Source organism: Cydia amplana, chromosome 12 (assembly GCF_948474715.1).
Source record: "Cydia amplana chromosome 12, ilCydAmpl1.1, whole genome shotgun sequence".
Lineage (NCBI taxonomy): Eukaryota > Metazoa > Arthropoda > Insecta > Lepidoptera > Tortricidae > Cydia > Cydia amplana.
Window position 1 is genome coordinate 6,520,812 of NC_086080.1, and position 21,690 is coordinate 6,542,501.

Consider the following 21,690-nt stretch of genomic DNA (forward strand, 5'->3'; position numbering starts at 1 on the left):
TGTTATGATGCTACGGACGGAACGCACGACAAAATCATATTACCTACATAATGCATGTGCTTTGCTACATAGTTTTCTGAAATCATAACACTTCCCATAGAAAGGGGAAAAATAATTATTTGCAATAGTAAGGTAAACGTACTGGTGCTCGACGCGGTCCCAGTACATGTTATCTTGAAACATAAGTAATTGTCAATAGAGGTGACAGCAGGGTGTCATCTATTGGGCATTAGCATATCGAGCACTAGTACGGTTACCTTATTTGAATTCAGCATGTTATATCACTTAAATGATACTCATATTTATGATTAGGTTAAGATTTCGTTGTAAATGTAATGTAAAAATGTAAATGTTAGAATTGGAAAAAATATCAGTAGGTATTTTAATCTCGCTATGTAAATATGTAATGTAAGCTTTAGGTACCTGTAAAACAATGATTTTACCAATCAATCAATCGATCGATCAACCAATCAATAAATCAATCAATCAATCAATCAATTTCCTTAGATCTGCTGGTGGGCGACTCCGTACCGCTGGACGGGCGAGAACCCGCCGAGCAAAGCATGCGCGCGCGCCGATCGTACAAGCACATGCGATGTGTGTCTCGAACGCGCTTGCACTTGCTCTCTGCTCAGACCTAGCAGAGGAAGCTTGGCTCACAACAAGCGCTCCAGGATCGAATACCACGTCCATGCGCCTATGGTTAGTCTTTTTTTAGGGTTCCGTATCCAAAGGGTAAAAACGGAACCCTAGCTATTACGGCTATTATGTACTAAGATTCCAATGTCCGTCTGTCTGTCCGTCCGTCTGTCCGTCTGTCCGTCTTTCTGTCCGTCTGTCTGTCCGTCTGTCTGTCCGTCTATCTGTCCGTGTGTCCGTCTGTCCGTCTGTCCGTCTGTCTGTCCGTCTGTCTGTCCGTCAGTCTGTCCGTCTGTCTGTCTGTCTGTCACCAGGCTGTATCTCATAAACCGTGATAGCTTGACAATTTCACAGATGATGTATTCCTCTTGCCGCTATAACAGCAAATACTACTAAAAAGTAGGTGCGGAAAACTCGGTAGGCGAGTCCGACTCGCACTTATCCGGTTTTTTACAAGTTTTTATTTGACTTGCAATGTTTGTCTGTATGTATGTTCGGGAAAAATCTTGCAAGCTAAATTAGACCAACTGTCTATTATTTGATTGAGCTGAAACTTCACAGTCATATCGTCAGGTGTCAAGCAAAACTCACTAATTACCACCACAAAGTTCATAGCCATAGTGAACCATATTAGTACTAAAAGAAGGTTGATCTTTGTTTAAATAATATATGTTTTAGTAATTAGTGAGTTTTTTGCTTGTGACCTGACGATATTTACAATCGAGCTGATGTTATGGTGGACACAGAAGGTGACCATAGGAACTCTTTGATTAAACCAATGCAACATAATTGTGTTTGGGTTTGTTAGAATTGTCTCGATGAGTATAATATTAGTTAGTTGCCTGTTGAAAAAAAAAAGCACAGGGATAATAACCTTTTTTTTTCAAAAGACTTATTATTTCTAGGTTATTATATGTTGTCATTGACTGCTATCATTACAGAACTCGTATCTCCATAGACTTTTTGTGATTATTAATTTGTGATTAATAATTATGATGACACATAAAATTGTGATTGTAAATTTTATATTTGCGTGAAGCCTTTTTTATTTTTTATTTTGTGTTTACTTTAGACGGACCGCATCGTAGCCACACTGGTGAAAGTGACCCGCACAGCTCCTGACACGGCAAGAATACCGGGCGCCCCGGGCTGCAATTCAAGGGCCACCTTGCTGGCTTACCGGGTCGTGGCGCCCCGTCTGGTGTTAGAAGTATTTCCTTGCGGTGGCGACAAGAAGGGCGATTGTAAGAAATAAAATTTTATTAACATCAGAGCGCCTACCGCGAACCACGTTCGACGTGTTGCCTCTCTGTCGCACTTGTAAATTCGTACGTAAGTGTGACAGGGAGGTAACACTTCGAACGTGGTTCGCGGTAGGCCCTCTGACGGTCTAGCATAAGTTGCGTTCTCGCGCGCGAGTCCATAATTGAAGTCGCGCTTGATGTATGGAGTCGCGCGCGAGAACGCAACTCATGCTAGACCGTCTGATATTTTTTCTGAAGGAACTGCGTATTTGTATGATTTGATGTATATATACTTTTAATTATTTTTTTATAAAGTAAAGTACCTACTGTATGTAATTGCATGAATTCTATAGTAATTTATTTAAATGGTATTTTTTCTTATTTACTCGTAATGTATGTTAGATGTAATATTTGGAAAGGACGTGTCCCGCCGTGTTTGTTACCAGTCCCATATTGGGATACCCTCCTCCAATTGAGGGGGGATTTAAATCTCGAGGCAGAGCAAAGGAGTAGGGTTGGAGCCGGTGTAGCTTTATTTGACGTTCATAACCGCATTGTACCTAAGGTGCCTACTTGAATAATAAAATATCTTTATCTTAAATGGTCCCCTATTTCCTTGCGAAGATCTTAAAGTGTCACGTCGCAAAATCCTGTTCATCTGGCTATCGTCACAGCGAAGCTTTGGAGATGATATTTTTGTGTTTGAGAGGACTATAGCCCCTATCCCTCTTATACAATCAAACAGACTGATTAGGATTACGGTTCAGCTAATCCAAGAATTCTTTAATAGGCGAAGCGTGCGACCTGGACCCTGGCGTGAATATCCAAGGATGTGCCTTGTTGCGACCCAGCCGTGTATTGACTCCTTGCTGCTGCTCATGCTACAAGCTGCGGATAACTAATACTACACCCATAGCAACCACTGTACGTTGGGAGACACCCCTTGGTAAGCAGTTACAGATTAGTCTTGGCAGGCGTGGCTCACTCCGCGATTTCGTCGCGTCGCTAGAAGTACATGCGGCCCATACCAATTTTGGTGTCTAGCCATAGTAGTTGCCGCGCACCGCTACGGGTCAGATGCCTGCTCGCGCTTGCGCCACCTAGCGGTCACGTCTGTCGTAATAGACGCGTTTTGTTAGAGAGTATTAACTTCTCTAAGTACCTAGTACTATTACCTATTTATTCTGTGGTCTTGGTTCTTCAGGTGTAGACAGCAAACCTTGTAAGCCGTTTTATGCTGTCTCAAACCAATTTTAAGTCTTATTTTGGGTCCTGGTCGTTCAAAACTTAAACCCCTTCCGCGTCAGCTAAGAAAGTCTTAGAATTAGGCCCCTACTTTAAAATCAGTCCTAATACACCGTTTGCATGCTAAAGGCAGATAGCGCAGTGGAAAGTGGCATACCATGGTATGCCAAAAATCAAAGAAACTTCCCACCGTGCTTAGCTATTTGTTCATTGCTACCTGTCTGTCGTAAAAACAATTTTCCGTCTCACAAACTCAACACTTTACCCGGTTGTAGCAGTTTTTGCTACCTAAAGTAACACATTGAAATCTTTGTGACATCGCCATTTTGTCTTTTCTACACTTAGATAATTTAGTATGGAGCTTAGATCCAAAATGACTTAGCTCTACTAGAAAATGTACACTATTTTAGGATGTATGCTTTTCAAAATAGAATGTATAATTATGTGTACAAAATAGGAACTTTGTGGGAGAGTGGGTCTGAGGTATATAGAATCGAGTCGGGTCTTAATGAGCACCGAAACCGGAGGTTAGTTAGAGTTCTTAAGATGACAAAGAATCTTTGCTCGTTACTAAGAACGGATGTATCAAATCAATGGCGTACAGTCAACCGACTTAATTTCTACGTCTACTGAGAAACTGTTTTGCTCTTGTATTCGTTTTGTTAACATAATCATTTTCTATTTTAGTCGCCATTTTTATAAAACAAGATAGATAGGTGACTTATATCTGAATCTCATCACTACATAGTATAGAAAACAAAGTCGCTTCCCGCTGTCTGTCTGTCTGTATGTATGCTTAGATCTTTAAAACTACACAACGGATTTTGATGCGGTTTTTTTAATAGATAGAATGATTCAAGAGGAAGGTTTATGTATAATGACTGTGTTACCCCGTGCGAAGCCGGGGCGGGTCGCTAGTAAAAATATAAATGTAAAAGATTGCCAAGTTCCTAAAAGGTTTCGCTAATAAACTAAGTAAGAACTAATTGGAAACCGAGCCCTTAAAAGCCCCTTAAACTACAGCTCACGTCATGTATAACATTCTTCAATTGCTTAATGATTTGTTATATTATTTCGATCTATAATTCAAAGATTACCTACCAATAATATTTAACTGATTTAATATTAATGTATACCTACATATCTAATTTTGTTTTCAGAAGGCGAAGAATTTCTCAAAGTGAAGTTTATACCAAACGATTTCGAAATCGGAAGTTACAATGATAAACTAATATCGGTATGTCTGTCTAAAATATTTCATATGTACTGTATTCCTCTCTCATATATGCATTGAGCAGTCGCGGACATGCACATCTATATATTGCACAGTCGCCATCAGATATATCGGAGCGGCCAAGGTGCTCACGAATATCTAAACCCGCCTCTATTGTCAGGCATAAGAGTACGTGTTCAGTTATTTTTGAGCACCTCGACAGCTCTCATATCATCATCATCATCATCATCATCCTGGCGTCAATCCCAGCTGTGCCCCGCGCGGGGCGCGAGGACCCGGGGTCCGCCTTCCGACTCCTTCGTGTCCACTTTACCCGATCTTCGGCGTCCCTGGTGGTGAGTCCGTTGGCACGCATGTCCTCCTTAACGACATCAAGCCATCGCTTCCTGGGCCGGCCTTTTCTTCCCGTACCGGGAGGAGGCGGCATGGCCAGGCATTTGTTACCCACGTAACTTGCCGGTCTGCGCGAAACGTGGCCATACCAACGAAGGCGGCACTCTTGCAGTTTATCAGCGATGTCACGGACGCCAAGACTACCCCGGATGTGGGCGTTTCGGACGCGATCCTTGCGTGAAACTCCGCACATCCACCGCAGCATCTTCATTTCCGTGACACGCAGTTCCTGCTTGTGCCGCTCTAGTAAAGGCCAAGTCTCGCTGCCGTACAGAAGGGCAGGTCTAATGATGGTCTTATAGACCTGTCCCTTCAATTTAATCGGCATTTTGGGGTCACAAATAACCCCAGTCATCTCCCGCCATTTGACCCAGGCAGTATATCTAATGGTATATAGATACATAGTAAATAAAGGCGAGTAAATAGGTATAGGCTTTTATCACTTCTGTCAAAATATATTTTTGACCTTGGACAGGTATCAAGAGGGTATCAAAGAAAGTAAAAATCCCGGCTTATAATAGGCTTTGCAAGCAATTTTAATGAATTATAAACTACGAGTATAATAATGAATTAATTTTGAGAAAAATCTAATAATACCTCATATATTTTAATCTGTTGTAACTGTTGTAAGATAGGTAGAAGGGACGCTCCAAAGAATTAGGCATACGCACACAGATACAATACGCTTAAAAAACATAAGTCGGGTAAAAACTGAATAGAATTTAATTTTATCCTGCTCGGGTAAAAACTGAATTAAAGTTAACGGCGCTTGGCGATTACTAAAAGGCCATTCGTTAGGCACCGTGCCAGACAACTTGTTCAGTATACTTCGTCTCAGTTGAACTAAAATGAATAGCCCGGATCCCTTTGTTTGACATAATGGTTGAAAGTCATAATGTAATGATTGTCAGATTATCATTAGTCATAATTCTGTAACCGTTAACTTTTCAAGAATTTCCTAAGGTTATCCTGTAGATAGATTAGGTTAGGTTAGGTTTGTGTTATGGCAATCCTGAAAAGTTACGCGTTTCTGAGAAAAACCAAATTATGACTAACGAAAATGCGGACAAACAATTATTTATTTATTTATTACTCAAATAAGTGTCACAGCATTACAATAAAACCAATGCACTGTGAAACTAAAAAACAAGAAAACAAGAAAAATAAATTAAATGCTAGATTTGGGCGACAACATAACAGCGTGGCTCCGTTGCGTCGTCTGACTTGGTGTAGGGTTCGGCCCTTCGGCCAGAAGTCCGCGCTTGCGATGGTGTCCTGCAGCGGCCGCGGCACGCGCACCACAAATGAACTGAAGTGCACATAGTGTCGCGACTGTAGCTGGTGCACCCTCAGCGTGTAGCCAGTCTTCCGACGGACGTACTCCACCATCTCGTCGGCCACGGCAGCGTAAAGCAGGCGAGACACGTAGAGCGCCTTACTCGATGTCGCAATCCGTAGACCAGAATTCACCGGCTCCGCAATGCCACAACTTTTAGGGAAACAATAGAAACCCTGAGGAGTCACACTGATAAACACAAGCATCTTTTATCTCTCTCTAAAATAAGAGAGAGATAAAAGATGCTTGCTAGCTAGAAGTTGGCTAAATGAAACTAATGGCACGTTTGTTATCCTTGGCGACTTAGATTTAGGTAGACATAGGCAGCCTTAACAGCATTTTTGAACTCCTTTCTCTTGGCTGACTTCGCACAAACTGACAACGAATTTGTTTCTTGACGAATTAAAACGATAGTATGCTACCGATGACGATTAAATAATTATATTCTCGATAATTCCCAGACGCCTCCAATATTGTGCGTTCTTATATCACCATTCGCTACTGAATTTTTTGCCAATAGCGTAATAAAACCAATGGTCCATATTTATTTTCAATCAGAAAAATATTCTGTTTGTTCAAGAAAAACGTTCAACAATACAAAATTAATACAAACATTTTGAAGCCGCAATTTTTGTAAAAATGTTCAAGTTTAGAAACGTAAAATTTATAGAAGCCGGGAAATGGCAATATGTGGATGAGATTCGATTTTGTCGGACGTCGCAAGCTGAGTCCGATAAAGAAGAAGAATCCACGCATCGCTATTCCTGCTGATGCATAGTTATATAGTGCAATTAGTAGGGTTTTCGGGAAAAATAGATTTATTATTAAAGGTTTATTAGAAACATTTGAATCTCACGGAAAGTAAAATTGATTTATATCTTCCAAAACATTCATGCATGTAGGTAATTGCGCGTCGATATAATTTTGAAGTGATTTGGTTACTATCATAATTATGAAACTATCACGTGATAATGAATCATCATTCATCATATTCCTATTTACTGCTGTCCTGACGTTTTAATAAGGCTCACGTAGCGAGCCTGGTGTCTACTGGGGACTACAATAATATCATATTATTATTATATTGAATGCTACTAAAATGTAATAAAAACTAATTTAATTTTGTTATTTCCCATATTACGTATATTTATAACTTACAATAGGTATATATATTATTTATTCCGCACATATCTTAATAACTAAATATGTTATATATGTCGGAGCGAGACACCAGAAAGACGTATTGCAGCATTACAGTTCATAGTTAGACGCCTGTATAAAATCGATTAGCAATGTTTGGCGTATTGTTGAACTAAAATGACAGGTAGAAGGCTTTGGAACGTCAAGATGTGTACCTATCTTGAGTGAACGTAGGCACGGGCAGGCATTTTTGTCGTTATGTTGGTAGACTGGTCAGGCAGGTTTACCAACTTGAATTGGAGGCGGGAGCGGTTGGCTCCGCCGCTGGAACTGGCTTCCTTCTTCTTGATCGGACCGCGCTAGAGATCGGACGTTAGCCAAGCTCGTGCCTAATTCGCTACGTTCCTGAAGGCTTACACCTGAAGGATTATTCTGAAAGCTTATAGATTCTCACGTTGTTTAACCGTTTAGCTAAGTGTTTTATTCCAAGTGTTATTTTGATTTCTTATGTGCCATTAGAAGCTTACTTTTGTAAAATAAAGATTTGAACGGTTTCACGTGATCTTTTATTTTGATTCAAATAATTTTGGAATAGTGATTAGTTATTTTTATTATTTAGTACTCAAATAATAGTAGGCACTAGTATGGTTAATGAGTCCGAATGTTTATTTCATGCGTAGGTAGCATACCTACTATTTTGGCTGTGAAGTAATACATCTAGGTACTACCCCCACGCGCCCACCGCCATCGGGACCATCCGTCGCCGACATCAGCAAGTGGGATAGATGCGGAGTTTCATGTATTGCTTACACAGCCACCTGGGAGCGTGGTGTATTTCTGGTGACCTACATTCCATAATCTCGGACACTTTGTAATGGTAAGCTCACGTGTCTAACCTTGATTGAATGGTGAGTGTAATTCATTGTTATTTGGTGAGAATTATTGTGAAACTGTGAATTATGATTGAGGCTGTCGAGCATAGCGGTCTTTACGTGACGTCATCTCTGGGATCGCCACGTTTCTTTATAATTAATTTTTGTAATCCATTTAAATCGAAGCGATCTTGAGTTATTTTGATTTGAAATCCATACGGTTAATTAAAACCAAGTATTAGCTATCACGACGTGATATTATTTCATCGCTCACTTGTGAATCTACCCTCAATAATAGATTTTTCATGAAAATACAATTAATTTTTAAAATCCATTTAAATCTAAGTGATCTTAATTTATTTTGATATGAAATCCATATTGTTAATTAAAATCAAATATTGGCTGTCGCGACCAGATATTATTTCATCGCTCACTTGTGAATCTACCCTCAATAATTGATTTGAACATACAATTAATTTTTAAAATCCATTTAAATCTAAGTGATCTTAAGTTATTTTGATGTGAAATCCATATTGTTAATTAAAATCAAATATTGGCTGTCGCGACGTGATATTATTTCATCGCTCACTTGTGCATCTACCCTCAAAAAATATTTTTTTTCATAAAAATACAATGCACCGTTAGAAATTGATCCTGCTGATTTGCCAATGCAAGCATTATGTAATCTTTACCCTGTAATGTTTAGTAATTAATAAAATTGCGACAAATTATTGCTCGTAATGCCGTGATAGATCACAAATCGTGTATACTATGGAAACATGAGCTACGCATATGAAAATTAATGTTACAGTGTCCTGCAGCCGGAGCCGAGCGAGCTTGCGGACGCCATTGCGCCCGTGATACAGAGGCGGCTGTGCAGTATCTTCTGTGCTGGAGATTTGGAAATAAAAGGACAGGTTTCGTTCTAATTGTTTATTAGTGAATTTTATTTTGAGTGTAATGGCGAAGCATAACAGTCGAACGTAACTAATAAGCTGTCACTTTTCGTATTGGCCCATTTACCGTGTTACTTATTTTTGGAACACGTGTTTGTTTGTTCAGGGAATTAAATAAAACGCACTCATTGAAGTTTAAATTTTATTCTGAGATTTTTGAAGTCCCGTATACATTGGAAACATGTTTTTTTGTGTCTGCTACTTTGCATTTCATAAACCTTTTGAGTTTAGCCTGCATTCATGATAAACCTGATACCGTGCAAATGATGATTTCAGTAACAGCCAGCTATGTTGAACCACATCGTGTCTCTCGCAATCTGCCCCAGCAACGGCAACGGCAAGCGGAAAGGATCAGCCTCCGTGCTTGGGTTGGACCTCACCACCACCACCTTTGACTTGGTCGCGTGCATCATACTTTATTAAGCTGGTGAGCAGTTCCCATTGCGTTGGGATTATTTTGAGATGTTTTACTTCTGCATAGAAGTCTTGAGCGAGTTTCTGTTGTTAAAGCTAAAGAAGAAAGCTATCTTTAGTGATTTTGATCAGTAATGTTCAGTTTCAGTTGATTAGTTGACGCTGATAGTACCAATGGTTCTGAGTAACATGATTTAAAGACCTGTTTTTATTTTCTTTTTTTTCGAATTCACTGTTAACATTGTTTTGCTTTCGATGGACTGAAGGCACGCCCGATGGACTGGGCAATACTGTTTTGCTTTCGATGGACTGAAAGTATGCCCGATGGACTGGGTATTGTTTAGTGACCGCATCAGAAGTACCGGAGCATGTAAGAGGTGCACGTGGTCTGCTTTTTATGTGCAGAATGCTCTTTGCGAGGAGTAGCACTTACGCGGCTGAGATGGTTACTTCTGACGAGGGTCTGGTATCTGCCGAAGGACTGGCAATGCCCCGAAGGACTGGTGTTGTTTTGTTAAAAATGAATTCCCGTCTATGAACTGTTCATACGAGTAAAATTGGAACTATCAATTCAGAATGTTATTTATTTTAAGATGTCTTACAAAAATTTAGATCACATATGACCAATTTTTTTTTAATGCCAGATAATTTCCCCGTAAATTGATATTGACGACAATAGTAGTGATACTGTCGAGCAATGAATTAGAGCTGTTGTAATTTGTGTTTTGATGTTTGGGATTGATCTGTTTTCACATAAATTTGAGAATATCCGCCAGATGGAGGCGATGATTATTGGAGTGTATCCGTTAGATAGCGGCGATGATTACTGATGATTATTTTTATTTAGTCGTTGCTCGATGGACTATTTTTGACTAGAGAATTGTTAAAGTAATTTTGAACAATTATTTTTTCTGGTTTGATTGATAACAAAGTTTGATTTTAATAGTAATTTGAGTGTGACCCAAATTGTTGGTCAGGAATGACCGAGCGATGAGATACTGTGCTGTATATTTTGTTACAGAATCAAATGCATACACCCACACACGAGGACGTGTGTAACGCAGGATGGCCGTGTCGGAGCGAGACACCAGAAAGACGTATTGCAGCATTACAGTTCATAGTTAGACGCCTGTATAAAATCGATTAGCAATGTTTGGCGTATTGTTGAACTAAAATGACAGGTAGAAGGCTTTGGAACGTCAAGATGTGTACCTATCTTGAGTGAACGTAGGCACGGGCAGGCATTTTTGTCGTTATGTTGGTAGACTGGTCAGGCAGGTTTACCAACTTGAATTGGAGGCGGGAGCGGTTGGCTCCGCCGCTGGAACTGGCTTCCTTCTTCTTGATCGGACCGCGCTAGAGATCGGACGTTAGCCAAGCTCGTGCCTAATTCGCTACGTTCCTGAAGGCTTACACCTGAAGGATTATTCTGAAAGCTTATAGATTCTCACGTTGTTTAACCGTTTAGCTAAGTGTTTTATTCCAAGTGTTATTTTGATTTCTTATGTGCCATTAGAAGCTTACTTTTGTAAAATAAAGATTTGAACGGTTTCACGTGATCTTTTATTTTGATTCAAATAATTTTGGAATAGTGATTAGTTATTTTTATTATTTAGTACTCAAATAATAGTAGGCACTAGTATGGTTAATGAGTCCGAATGTTTATTTCATGCGTAGGTAGCATACCTACTATTTTGGCTGTGAAGTAATACATCTAGGTACTACCCCCACGCGCCCACCGCCATCGGGACCATCCGTCCCCGACATATATAATAATCATACATGGTGATCTATTTAAACCATAGTGATCATAGTTCCAGGAAAAGAGATTCAAACTGTCCCGTAATAAAAATTAAAGTCACTAATTTAATTTCTGTTCATTCCCCATTCTTTTTATTGTACAATAGCCACTAAAATGAAATAAAAAATGGTATCAAAAAACGTTAACCTAATTATTTCAAAAGTTCATTGGGAGGGAATCTAAAATAAAACCCTCATTGAAATGAACCATTAGGAAACTTCAACGTTGATTTTTAGGGTTCCGTAGCCAAATGGCAAAAAACGGAACCCTTATAGATTCGTCATGTCTGTCTGTCTGTCTGTTTGTCCGTCTGTCCGTCTGTCTGTCCGTCCGTATGTCACAGCCACTTTTCTCCGAAACTATAAGAACTATACTGTTGAAACTTGGTAAGTATATGTATTCTGTGAACCGCATTAAGATTTTCACACAAAAATAGAAAAAAAAAACAATATTTTTTTGGGGTTCCCCATACTTCGAACTGAAACTCAAAATTTTTTTTTTTCATCAAACCCATACGTGTGGGGTATCTATGGATAGGTCTTCAAAAATGATATTGAGGTTTCTAATATAATTTTTTTCTAAACTGAATAGTTTGCGCGAGAGACACTTCCAAAGTGGTAAAATGTGTGTGTCCCCCCCCCCTGTAACTTCTAAAATAAGAGAATGATAAAACTAAAAAAAATATACGATGTACATTACCATGTAAACTTCCACCGAAAATTGGTTTGAACGAGATGTAGTAAGTAGTTTTTTTTTAATACGTCATAAATCGCCTAAATACGGAGCCCTTCATGGCCGAGTCCGACTCGCACTTGGCCGCTTTTTTATCTTGTTAAACGACGTGTTCTTTTTGCCTAACGAATGCATAATGAGTTATTGTTAAGCTTCTATTATGTCGTATTTACATTTAGGATTGCTTCGAACCCTTTAGTCTCTTTAAGAAATAATTGAAATGATTTATCCATTGTTGGAATGAAAGCTTCTAACGAGTATTTTTTACTGATTCTGTTACTGTTTTACTCATTGTGCTGTCAACAGTATTGAAGACAAGAGCTTGTTTAAAATGTATGAGCTTGTAGCTCGTAACGATCTGCAGTATTGTAAAAAGGGAGAAAGCATTATATATTCCTTTTAATCCAGAGATCCAGTAGCGTATTTTCAGCAACCCACAGCAAACAGAAGTTGTGTAATTATTAAGTAAAACACGTAATATGTATCTGCGGCAGTATAATATAAATGTATAATTTAGGGAAGGATATTAAAGTAGGTACAGCGCCATCTTATTATGTCTTCAAGAGGATAAAGCGAATGGCGTTACTGTCATGCACTAAACTACATTTTTGTATGATATAGGAGGCACACGAGCAGACGAATCGCCTGATGGTAAGCGGTTACCGACGCCCATGGACACTTGCAACTCGAGAGGGGTATATTTAAGCGAAGTACGAGTACCTACGCTCTTTTCTTGAAGGTTTGAAAGTCGTGTCGGTCCGGAAATACCGCAGGCGACAGTTCATACCACAGCTTACACACATACATACTACTTACGAATGTGTATTGTCTCAGGTAATTTTGGAGCCTCGACGAGTGTGCAGGCGCAGATTATTCGTGTTAAGAGCGAAAGTCGCGTATGCGTACAAGCCGCTTTATCTTCTCATCGACACTGCTATAGATGTGAGTATAGAATTGATAAAGGTATCTTATTTTATGAACCCTTCGGTGCACAGACAAGACATCCTCTAGACAGCATAGTAGCGCTACCCCCTCTGGCACAAATATACGGTACTTTTACTCCATTTTCGAGTCAAAGTATCTTTGTGTGACGTCCGTGTCTTTGAACGGACCAATCACGGCACGGGACTCGCTCACCTCGTCCCCCGCCCCCTAGTATTTTTGGCAGCATCGGTTTCATGAGATAATTGCTCTAAACTCCGTCTACAGGATTCCTAGTCTATGCTTCGATGTTTAGTGAAGTCATACGATGTCAGCGTAAAGTCCTATATTGGCCGTAAAAGATACATTTGTAAATGCCTGATTTCCGAAGTGTATAACTAGAAACTCACATAAGTAACTTATAACGCGTCTACCGGTAACTGAATAATTAATTAACAACAACACTAAGCATACTGTAAATGTAAAACAATACAAGATAACAAAACATTTTTATATTTTATTCCTTCGCAGATGAAACAGATATTTTATGTTGCTTTCTATTGTGTGGAAGTTAATTACGCTAATTAAGGAAACCGATTCTATTTACAAACAAGGGTAGAAAGTCGCTGATTATGTTATATTATATGGTCGTTGTTTACTGGTCGGCGAAATGTTTTAACAAAATGATAATGTAGATACGATTGCGCCAAAAATATGTTTATATACGTGCTTACTACAGCGTAAGTAAATATAGGTATAATTATATATTAGCCAAAAAATCGGTTACGCGAGTGACTAAAATTACATGAGTTAAACCATATTTTTAGAGTTATACCTACTAACTTTATGACTCACGATAGTTTAAATTAGATTAGGTATAACATGTTTTTTTTACCCTTTGAAACGAGGACGGGATAAATAGTATAAAAACGGCGGGCGCGAACATATTAAACTTCTAAATAAATAAATAAATATTATACATTAATCTAAACAATTTGAAATAACTATAAAAGAAACTTAAATGTCACACAGATGTTGTACTAATCTAACGAGAGACTTTTTTACCATCCGTCCCAAAGATATTCACACACTGAGAGAAAAATCATCACCAGGAATTAAAAAACAGTTCTGTACTGGCGGAAAAAATGAAGTTTTAGTTATAATTATGGAAGTTTCACTGTTTCTGTAAAATTTATTTATTTCTACAAACACCTCAGTAATCCTAAATCTAATTTCAACAAACAGACTTTAGTAAATGGAGCATTAAATAAAGTTCAGTATTTGTTACAATCCATTTTCATTACTATTAAAGTTCTCCGAATTTTACAAATTAAGTTTTCGATTTTTGGAAAAAGCATCTGTGATTTCAAGTTATGATTTTAGTAAATGTCTCAATTACATAGTTTTGTAATATTTAAAAAACTAGTTCGCGGGAATAACATTACCACATTTAAAATAACAATTTAGTTGTTACTATAGCGACATTACAAAGTTTACTGGTATTTAGTAGATAGACTTGTTGGGTTTATGTTCATTGTTGTACCAATCACCAAACGAGTTTTGTAATACCAACACAACGAACGTTTTGATACGTACAAAAAATATTTGTTGTGTTTACATTTATTTTGACTGCAATTGCTAAATGAGGTTAGTAAATTTTACTAAAATCAGTAACATTCGTTGTGTAGGCATTACAAAACTAGTTTAGTGATTGATACAACAAAGAATATAAACACAACAAGTATATCTACTAAATACCAGTAAACTTTGTAATGTCGCAATTTAAACAACTGAATTGTTATTTCAAGTGATATAATGTTATTCCAGAGAACTTGTTTTATAAATATTGCAAACCTAAATAAATATTACCCTATCTTTTCTAACACAGCTTTTGCTGTGATTACAAAATAGAGTTGACTCAAGGATGAATTTAATATTTTTAACAAAACGCCATTGATTCCTACGTTTATAATGTTGGCAGCACTGCACACAACGCGGCGCCATCTTAGTATTCGTTCGTTCATTTGGTTAGAGTTAGTGCTGTGTCGGGCGTGTCTCGTGTCTTCTTTGTTTAAAATATACTGAAGTTAAATAATAAATTTAGGATATATTGTGCGCCATGAACATATTAACCCGCGACCTACTGTGTGTGTTTAAGAAGAGCGGCAAGACTGGGCAGCTGTGCTTGCGGTGTCTGGGGCATGTGCACCGGATGGGAACCCTCTAGACCTCGACGTGTCTTGCTTGGTGCAGTTGCGTATGCTAAAAGGAACGTTGGAAGACCGATGCAGCGCTTTAAATACTGTGTTAAGCGAGACATGACATGTCAGCATTTGTAATCGACCACCATGCCTGGGAAGCCTTAGCTGAAGACCGTGATGGATGGCGCAAGCGTGTTGTGGAGGGGAGAAGGATATGCGACCAAGCCTGATTTAATGCTTTAGATAGCAGAAGGTGTCGCAGAAAGCAAACCGGGACTGAAACCTCAGGTGGCATGAGCTTTCTCTGCCAAAAATTTGGGGGGGGGGGGGGGCCGCCCACGCATCGGCCTCCACAGTCACCAAACCCGTTGTCTTAACAGCAATGCATTAATCGTCTGCAATAGACGGAAAGGCCCGTGATGATGACTGTGTGTGTGTAACAGCGACAACGAAATTTCATTAGATGTATTAGTTAGTGTAATCTATAATCATTAATGTTTATAATAACTATGTCTGTATTCCTACGTGTGTATGACTGTATGTTTACATAATAAATAATGACATTTATCTCTTCTTTAAGTAGAATTCACCCTACCACTAAAACTACGGGTTTTATAAAGACCTATAAGATTAAATATCAGATCGGTGATTCCAAAATTATCACTGTTTATAATTACCTTTTTTTTAATATTTAAAAATCTTATTAAATCATTATAAAACCCTTGATTATTGTGGAGGTGATAGCATCACAGGTCTCGAGTATATTTTTTTAAGATACATACAATATTGTTCTGCTATTTCGAGCTAGCTGTTGTTATTCTAGTGATAATGACATCATAGGTAAATCTAAACTGTTTGCAATTCCTATCTCCCTAGCACAGGTGCGCCGCGAGAGCATGTTGCGCGCGTAATAACTACTAGTCTCTTTCTGACTGTATGATTAAGAAAGGAATGGGTACAATATCTCGACAAACTTTTATAGTGTCTCTATTAGCACAGAGATATACTACCAATTGCATTTTTATTCATACAGACAGAAATAGAGACGGGTAGTTACCACGCGCCCGACATGCCCTCGCGGCGCACCTGTGCTTGGGGCGGTGGAATTGCAAACAGTTTAGTTTTTGCCTGTGACGTCATTATCTCTAGAATAACAACAGCTAGCTTGGAATCGCAATACAGTTAGTAAAACCTGTGACGTCATCGCCTCCGATATTGCTAAAGCACTCTCAGAATTACAAAACGGTTAGTTTTCACCCATGACGTCATCACTTCCGATATTGCTAAAGCACTCTCAGAATTACAAAACGATTAGTTTTCACACATGACGTCATCGCTTCCGATATTGCTAAAGCGCTCTCAGAATTACAAAATGGTTAGTTTTCACCCATGACGTCATCACCTCCGATATTGCTAAAGCACCTCTCGGAATAACAAAACCAGCAGTTGCGGGTATCACAAATGCATACTTGTGATTACAATTTCATAGTTTCTGATATTACTCTTGCATACTTCAAATTACAAATATAGAAGTTGTATATCCAACTAATAGAAATTGCAAAAGTCAATTTGTTCCTATTAGTTGACTCTCCTTGTCCCCGGATTAAGTTTTATTTTTGTAATTATAAGTGTATTTTTGTTAGTTTTTCTCTCAGTGCAGTATGCAAATATATCTAAATCCTCACGAAAACGTGGCTTTTTCTTGTTAGGCAAAAAACAAGGAAAAGGTGTCAACTAATGATTCTGTTAAACCACGCCATTTTCTCCAGGGATCACTCCGTTATTGATTAGCGGCCATCTCATCCATCCTGGCGACGTGTGAGCGATGGTTTTGAGACCAAACCCGTGAGAGACAATTCCGTTTGGTCATAGATGAAACAATTTTATAAATAAATAGTTTTACTCGTGTTGTCCTTTACGAAGTCCGGCGAATTTTACCACGGCCTACCTTGGGGAAGCCAACTGTCGAGGGTTAAGCTTAGAATAAATTTAAAATTGGAAAAATTACTGTCTTGGATGAGACTTGAACTCACGGCACTTGTTTCCACAGTCAACTGAACTATAAAAGACATGACAAAACTCAAATATCTATGGCAAGGAATGATGATAATGTATTTAAAACCCGGGTTTTTCACGGTGGAAAATAACGCCAAAACAGAATTAAACGGACAAACGGATTTTCATACGGGAATTAAGACCTCACTGCCATTGGTCTAGTTGCCACATGGTTGGATATGACAAATGGATGTGTGCTCTCCGTGCACAATGCAATGACGCTTAAATTTAGCGATCAAATTTAAAGTAACTGTTTCATACATGCATTTTATGATAACACTTTTTTACGAAGGGTAGACTGAATCCTCTATGAATTGCTTAAAGCCGCAATCTTGGAATAGAAGTTCACCTATGTAATATATGTAATTGATACAGAAAATATAAGCAGCCGAACAGATGAAGCTAGATCTAGTTTTTTTAGATTTATTCGTTCACGCGTGTGACGAATCGAACAGCTTTTAGTCTTATTAGCATTTTACTGTGATTTCCATTGCAAATGAGTCTTCATTGTTAAGGATATAAATCAACAGCTTCTTCTTAGCGGATTTAGCACAAAGGAATTTGTATTCCGTTATTCAAGAACCGTAGGTAACTTGAACGTTTAGACGAGTGAAAATACAAATAGGGTGCTCTTTGCAGGATAATTTTGCACATACTACATACCTAGGTATTTTAGCAGCTTCATGCTCAATCTTGCAGAAATTTAAATAATCGGTAAACAAAAATGCAGGTGTGCGCGTACGCTAAGATGGTCAATTTAATTAATTATAAAAGTAACCACATGACAAACACGTTTACGCAAATAATTTGTGCATGCAAGTCGCTATAGTGTCTCTGACGCACCGAGTATGTTAGGTATTGATATAAAACTTTGCACATTTTTTTGAGCATACAATACCATGAATGTCAATACGAGTATATACTTGAATTATTTGACTCCTGTGCACAACCTGACTAAAACCTAATGGCGCGTTTCGAAGTGTCGCTAATAGGGTTTTGACTGTATTTAAAACTAGTGGCTCTGTGAGCTGTAGACCACGCGAGCAGTTTATTGGGACCGTGCACGATGACAGCGCCACACAGCGGTTTGATCAATCACCAATACAAAGATTTTAATTTATTAAAAAAAAATACGAAGTTTAAGTGAAAAAAAAAATACAAAAAGTTATGTCTTACTGGGGATCGAACCCAGACTTTCTGTATGCAAACAAAAAAAGCGATTGTTTACAAAATGCGCCATGATAGTTCTTAGCTAAGCTGATGAAATTCGGCTACTCATTCTCGAGTACAAACTAAATATCTAAATACCGCCTAAACCAGCAATACAATTTTTCTGCATTTTTTGCCATTTACTATGTAAATATGTCTCAAAAAGAAAATACTCTTATGATATCGATACGATTATTTGTTTAAGCGCGAGGTATCACAACTCCTCCATTTTTGAAAATTTCCAAAAACGGGATCGACAAAATTTTTTTATTTACTCATAGAATCTGGTCACAAAATTTCACAAGAATCGGTTGAGAATTGTGACCTGTAGAGGAGAACATCCGGACATACAAAAGCAAAATGCCCGAGTCAAAACGTAGACCTTCGCTACGCTTCGGTCAATAAGTTATCTTACACCATGCATGAAATAAAGCACCAGAAGATTAATAGAGAAACGTAGACTGCAGTTATTTTAAGACTCAACTTCTATTTTAAAACCCGTATAAAACTATAAATTAAGAGTAGGTCATTTGATGGTCCGGTTAATGTGCGAGGTGGCAAGTCCTGAACACCTGGCGTCCGAAATAGACACTTACCCTTTTCCCAAGGCATAAATGTCAGCCTGTCAGGCCTCTTACCATCAAAGCGGCTTAGATCTGGAAGTTTCAGCGTACTCAGCACATTCGCAGATACAAGCCCTTACCATAGAGAAATATAAGTAAAGAAAGAGTGGTAACTTCAAACATCAGTTTTCTTACCAAAACGCGAGTTATTTCGTAGTCGACATCTAACGTCAAGTAGCGGACATTATCAGTTCTGCTAGTTGACAATAAAATAGATGTAGCGACAAACAAAAACTCTTTAGCTCGACAATTTTTAGCTAATGTTATAACCGGATTAACCGGAACTATATTTTAAACTCCTTCTGCTTATTATATTAGTTGTAAATTGTTTTAGTAGTACATTTTTGTCAGTAGCGAAACTTATGCCATCTAGTGTCAAGTAGCGGTACTAATATTTCTCGCGTTTTGGTAAGAAAACTGATGTATGGAGTTACCACTCTTTCTTTACTTATATTTCTCTATGCCCATACCTACCTTATAAAAAATGTATTTTTCCTCCCTTCTTTTTTCTTAAAAACTTCCACATGCATTAGTTAATTTAATTTTAATAATATAAATTGTTAACAGGGTGTTCGAATAATCTGCGAAGTGCCTCTGGGTGGAGGTGAGAGGAACGATTCCGTCATTGCTCTTCGCGGAATACAGGTAAATCACATAATCGAATTTATTAACATTTCCACTTTACCATATAAATTGTCAGCCTTAACCTTCAAACATCAAACATCAAACATCAACATTTATTCAGCAAATAGGCCACAAGGGCACTTTTCCACGTCATCATGGAATTTACATACAAGCAAAAAAAAACACATCAGCAATTATAAAATACATCTAAGCCGCAAATATCAAATCAAACTAAAGTATTACATAGAGATGTATAAAGTCTCTAAATGTCGAATTACAAAAAAAAAACTATAATAACTATAATTTTTTTAATAGTATTTAAAAAACACAAAGATACAAAAACTATAATCTAAATTGTTGTTATATACTTACATGAGATATAAGTACTTAATAAAAATAAGACCTTTATTTTTCAATACCTGACTTTTTTCACTTTTACTCGTATTCTTTGAATAACAAAATTGTTTGTGCACAACTTTGGGAACAAATCAAACTATTTTATTAAATATTTTCAGTGCGTTAGCCCGGATTGCTAAAGACGCCGGTTCGAAACCGGCCTTCACCACTGAAGGACTTCGTCACTTTTTCTTTAATATATGACAATTTCAGTTTAAAATTGTTTGTGCCTTCAGTGTCTCAAAGATTGATGAGCCGCATAATTACTCAATGTATACTCAAGAGCAATTAAAAGGATATGAGATATGCCATACTATGTGTCCCGTTTTCATTGTTATCTCGTGAAATATCCATAGTGATTTGGGTCACTGGCATAATTAATTGTCTGTCAGTAACAGTCATTCTATTAACTCTATAAAATGAAATTTGTACTTTTAATTAAGCATCTTTCCAAACGAATGAAGTGTGGATGTCATTAAAATTAACAATAATGAAACGAGGTACGGGATAAATTTACATAAGCTTACAAAGTACCTATAACCTGTAATGTATTTGCTGGAATGTATTGAAAAGGTAAATGAATTGTAGGTACAGTCAGCAGCAATTAAATAGTTGCTAAACGGGCGAGGTGTTCAAAATGATCTTGACACGACTTTATTGTTAAGAGAATAAGAGTGCGTCAAGGTAATTTTGAACACCTCGCCCGCTTAGCAACTTCTGCTGCTGACTGTACAATGTTTTAACCTCAGTCTGCATTTTTTATATACAAAATGTCCTACTTTAATCTATTTATATTTTTAAAATAATGTACATTAGGTATTTCTTAAAATAAAGGCTACGCCTTTTAACAAAAGCAAATGATATCATTTCTAAAATGACATAAAGTTTTGGTTGATGGTCCATCGACGTACAAACATATGCGGTAGTGTTTTCGTATCAATCAATCAATAATAGTTTATTGATAGTAAAATTGATAGATTTAGTCGATGAAATTGTACACCTTTTGTTACGTAATAGAAATAACAAGTACTGGTATCTATTAGCACGTCTTCTTATCTTGCATTTGTACAGATCATTTTTTTGAAAACTGACTCACTAAATTAGTAATGATTTTTTTTCTGATGGACGTTTAGGTAAACGCGCGTAAAGTACTGATTTAGTCGATCTTATTTGTAAATTTCGTAAAGTTTGGACTGCTAAAAATGATAATTTTTTATTACACATATCCTATACTCCAACTTGCATAGACTACATTTTTGTTATTTGATACTGAACGAGAGTAAATGAAAGTTATACGAAATCAATTTTCACCAGAAATTACTTCAAAACAAGTGAATATTTTTCGTGAAAATCGACTTAATTTCAACGTAATATTGATACTTAAACAATCTACAACATTTCCTGAAACTGTTCTTATACATCATTTTTTATAATTTATAACTATAATTTTATGATGAATTTTTAAAAACTGCCCCTTCTCGTCATATATTGCCGGTAACGCACGCTCGGGACCTTATTATTAAAAGGCAAGATGAGAAGACGTGTTAATAGAAACCAATACTTGTTATTTAGATATTACGTAACAAAAGGAGTACAATTTAAACGACTTAATCTATCAATTTTACATTTTGGCTCTAAAATCGTTAACGGAGCCT

General features: G+C 37.6%; 1 protein-coding gene across 1 annotated transcript in view; it reads left to right on the forward strand.

Moving 5' to 3' along the window:
- Window positions 1–21,690, forward strand: part of LOC134652710 (uncharacterized) — a 120,911-nt gene that overhangs the window by 17,838 nt on the left and 81,383 nt on the right. Inside the window, exons 7-12 of the mRNA XM_063507873.1 lie at window positions 508–702; window positions 1,712–1,883; window positions 2,674–2,829; window positions 4,289–4,365; window positions 12,841–12,948; window positions 19,583–19,660. Of these exons, the coding sequence (XP_063363943.1) occupies window positions 508–702; window positions 1,712–1,883; window positions 2,674–2,829; window positions 4,289–4,365; window positions 12,841–12,948; window positions 19,583–19,660 (786 nt within the window). The remainder of the gene's footprint in view (window positions 1–507; window positions 703–1,711; window positions 1,884–2,673; window positions 2,830–4,288; window positions 4,366–12,840; window positions 12,949–19,582; window positions 19,661–21,690) is intronic.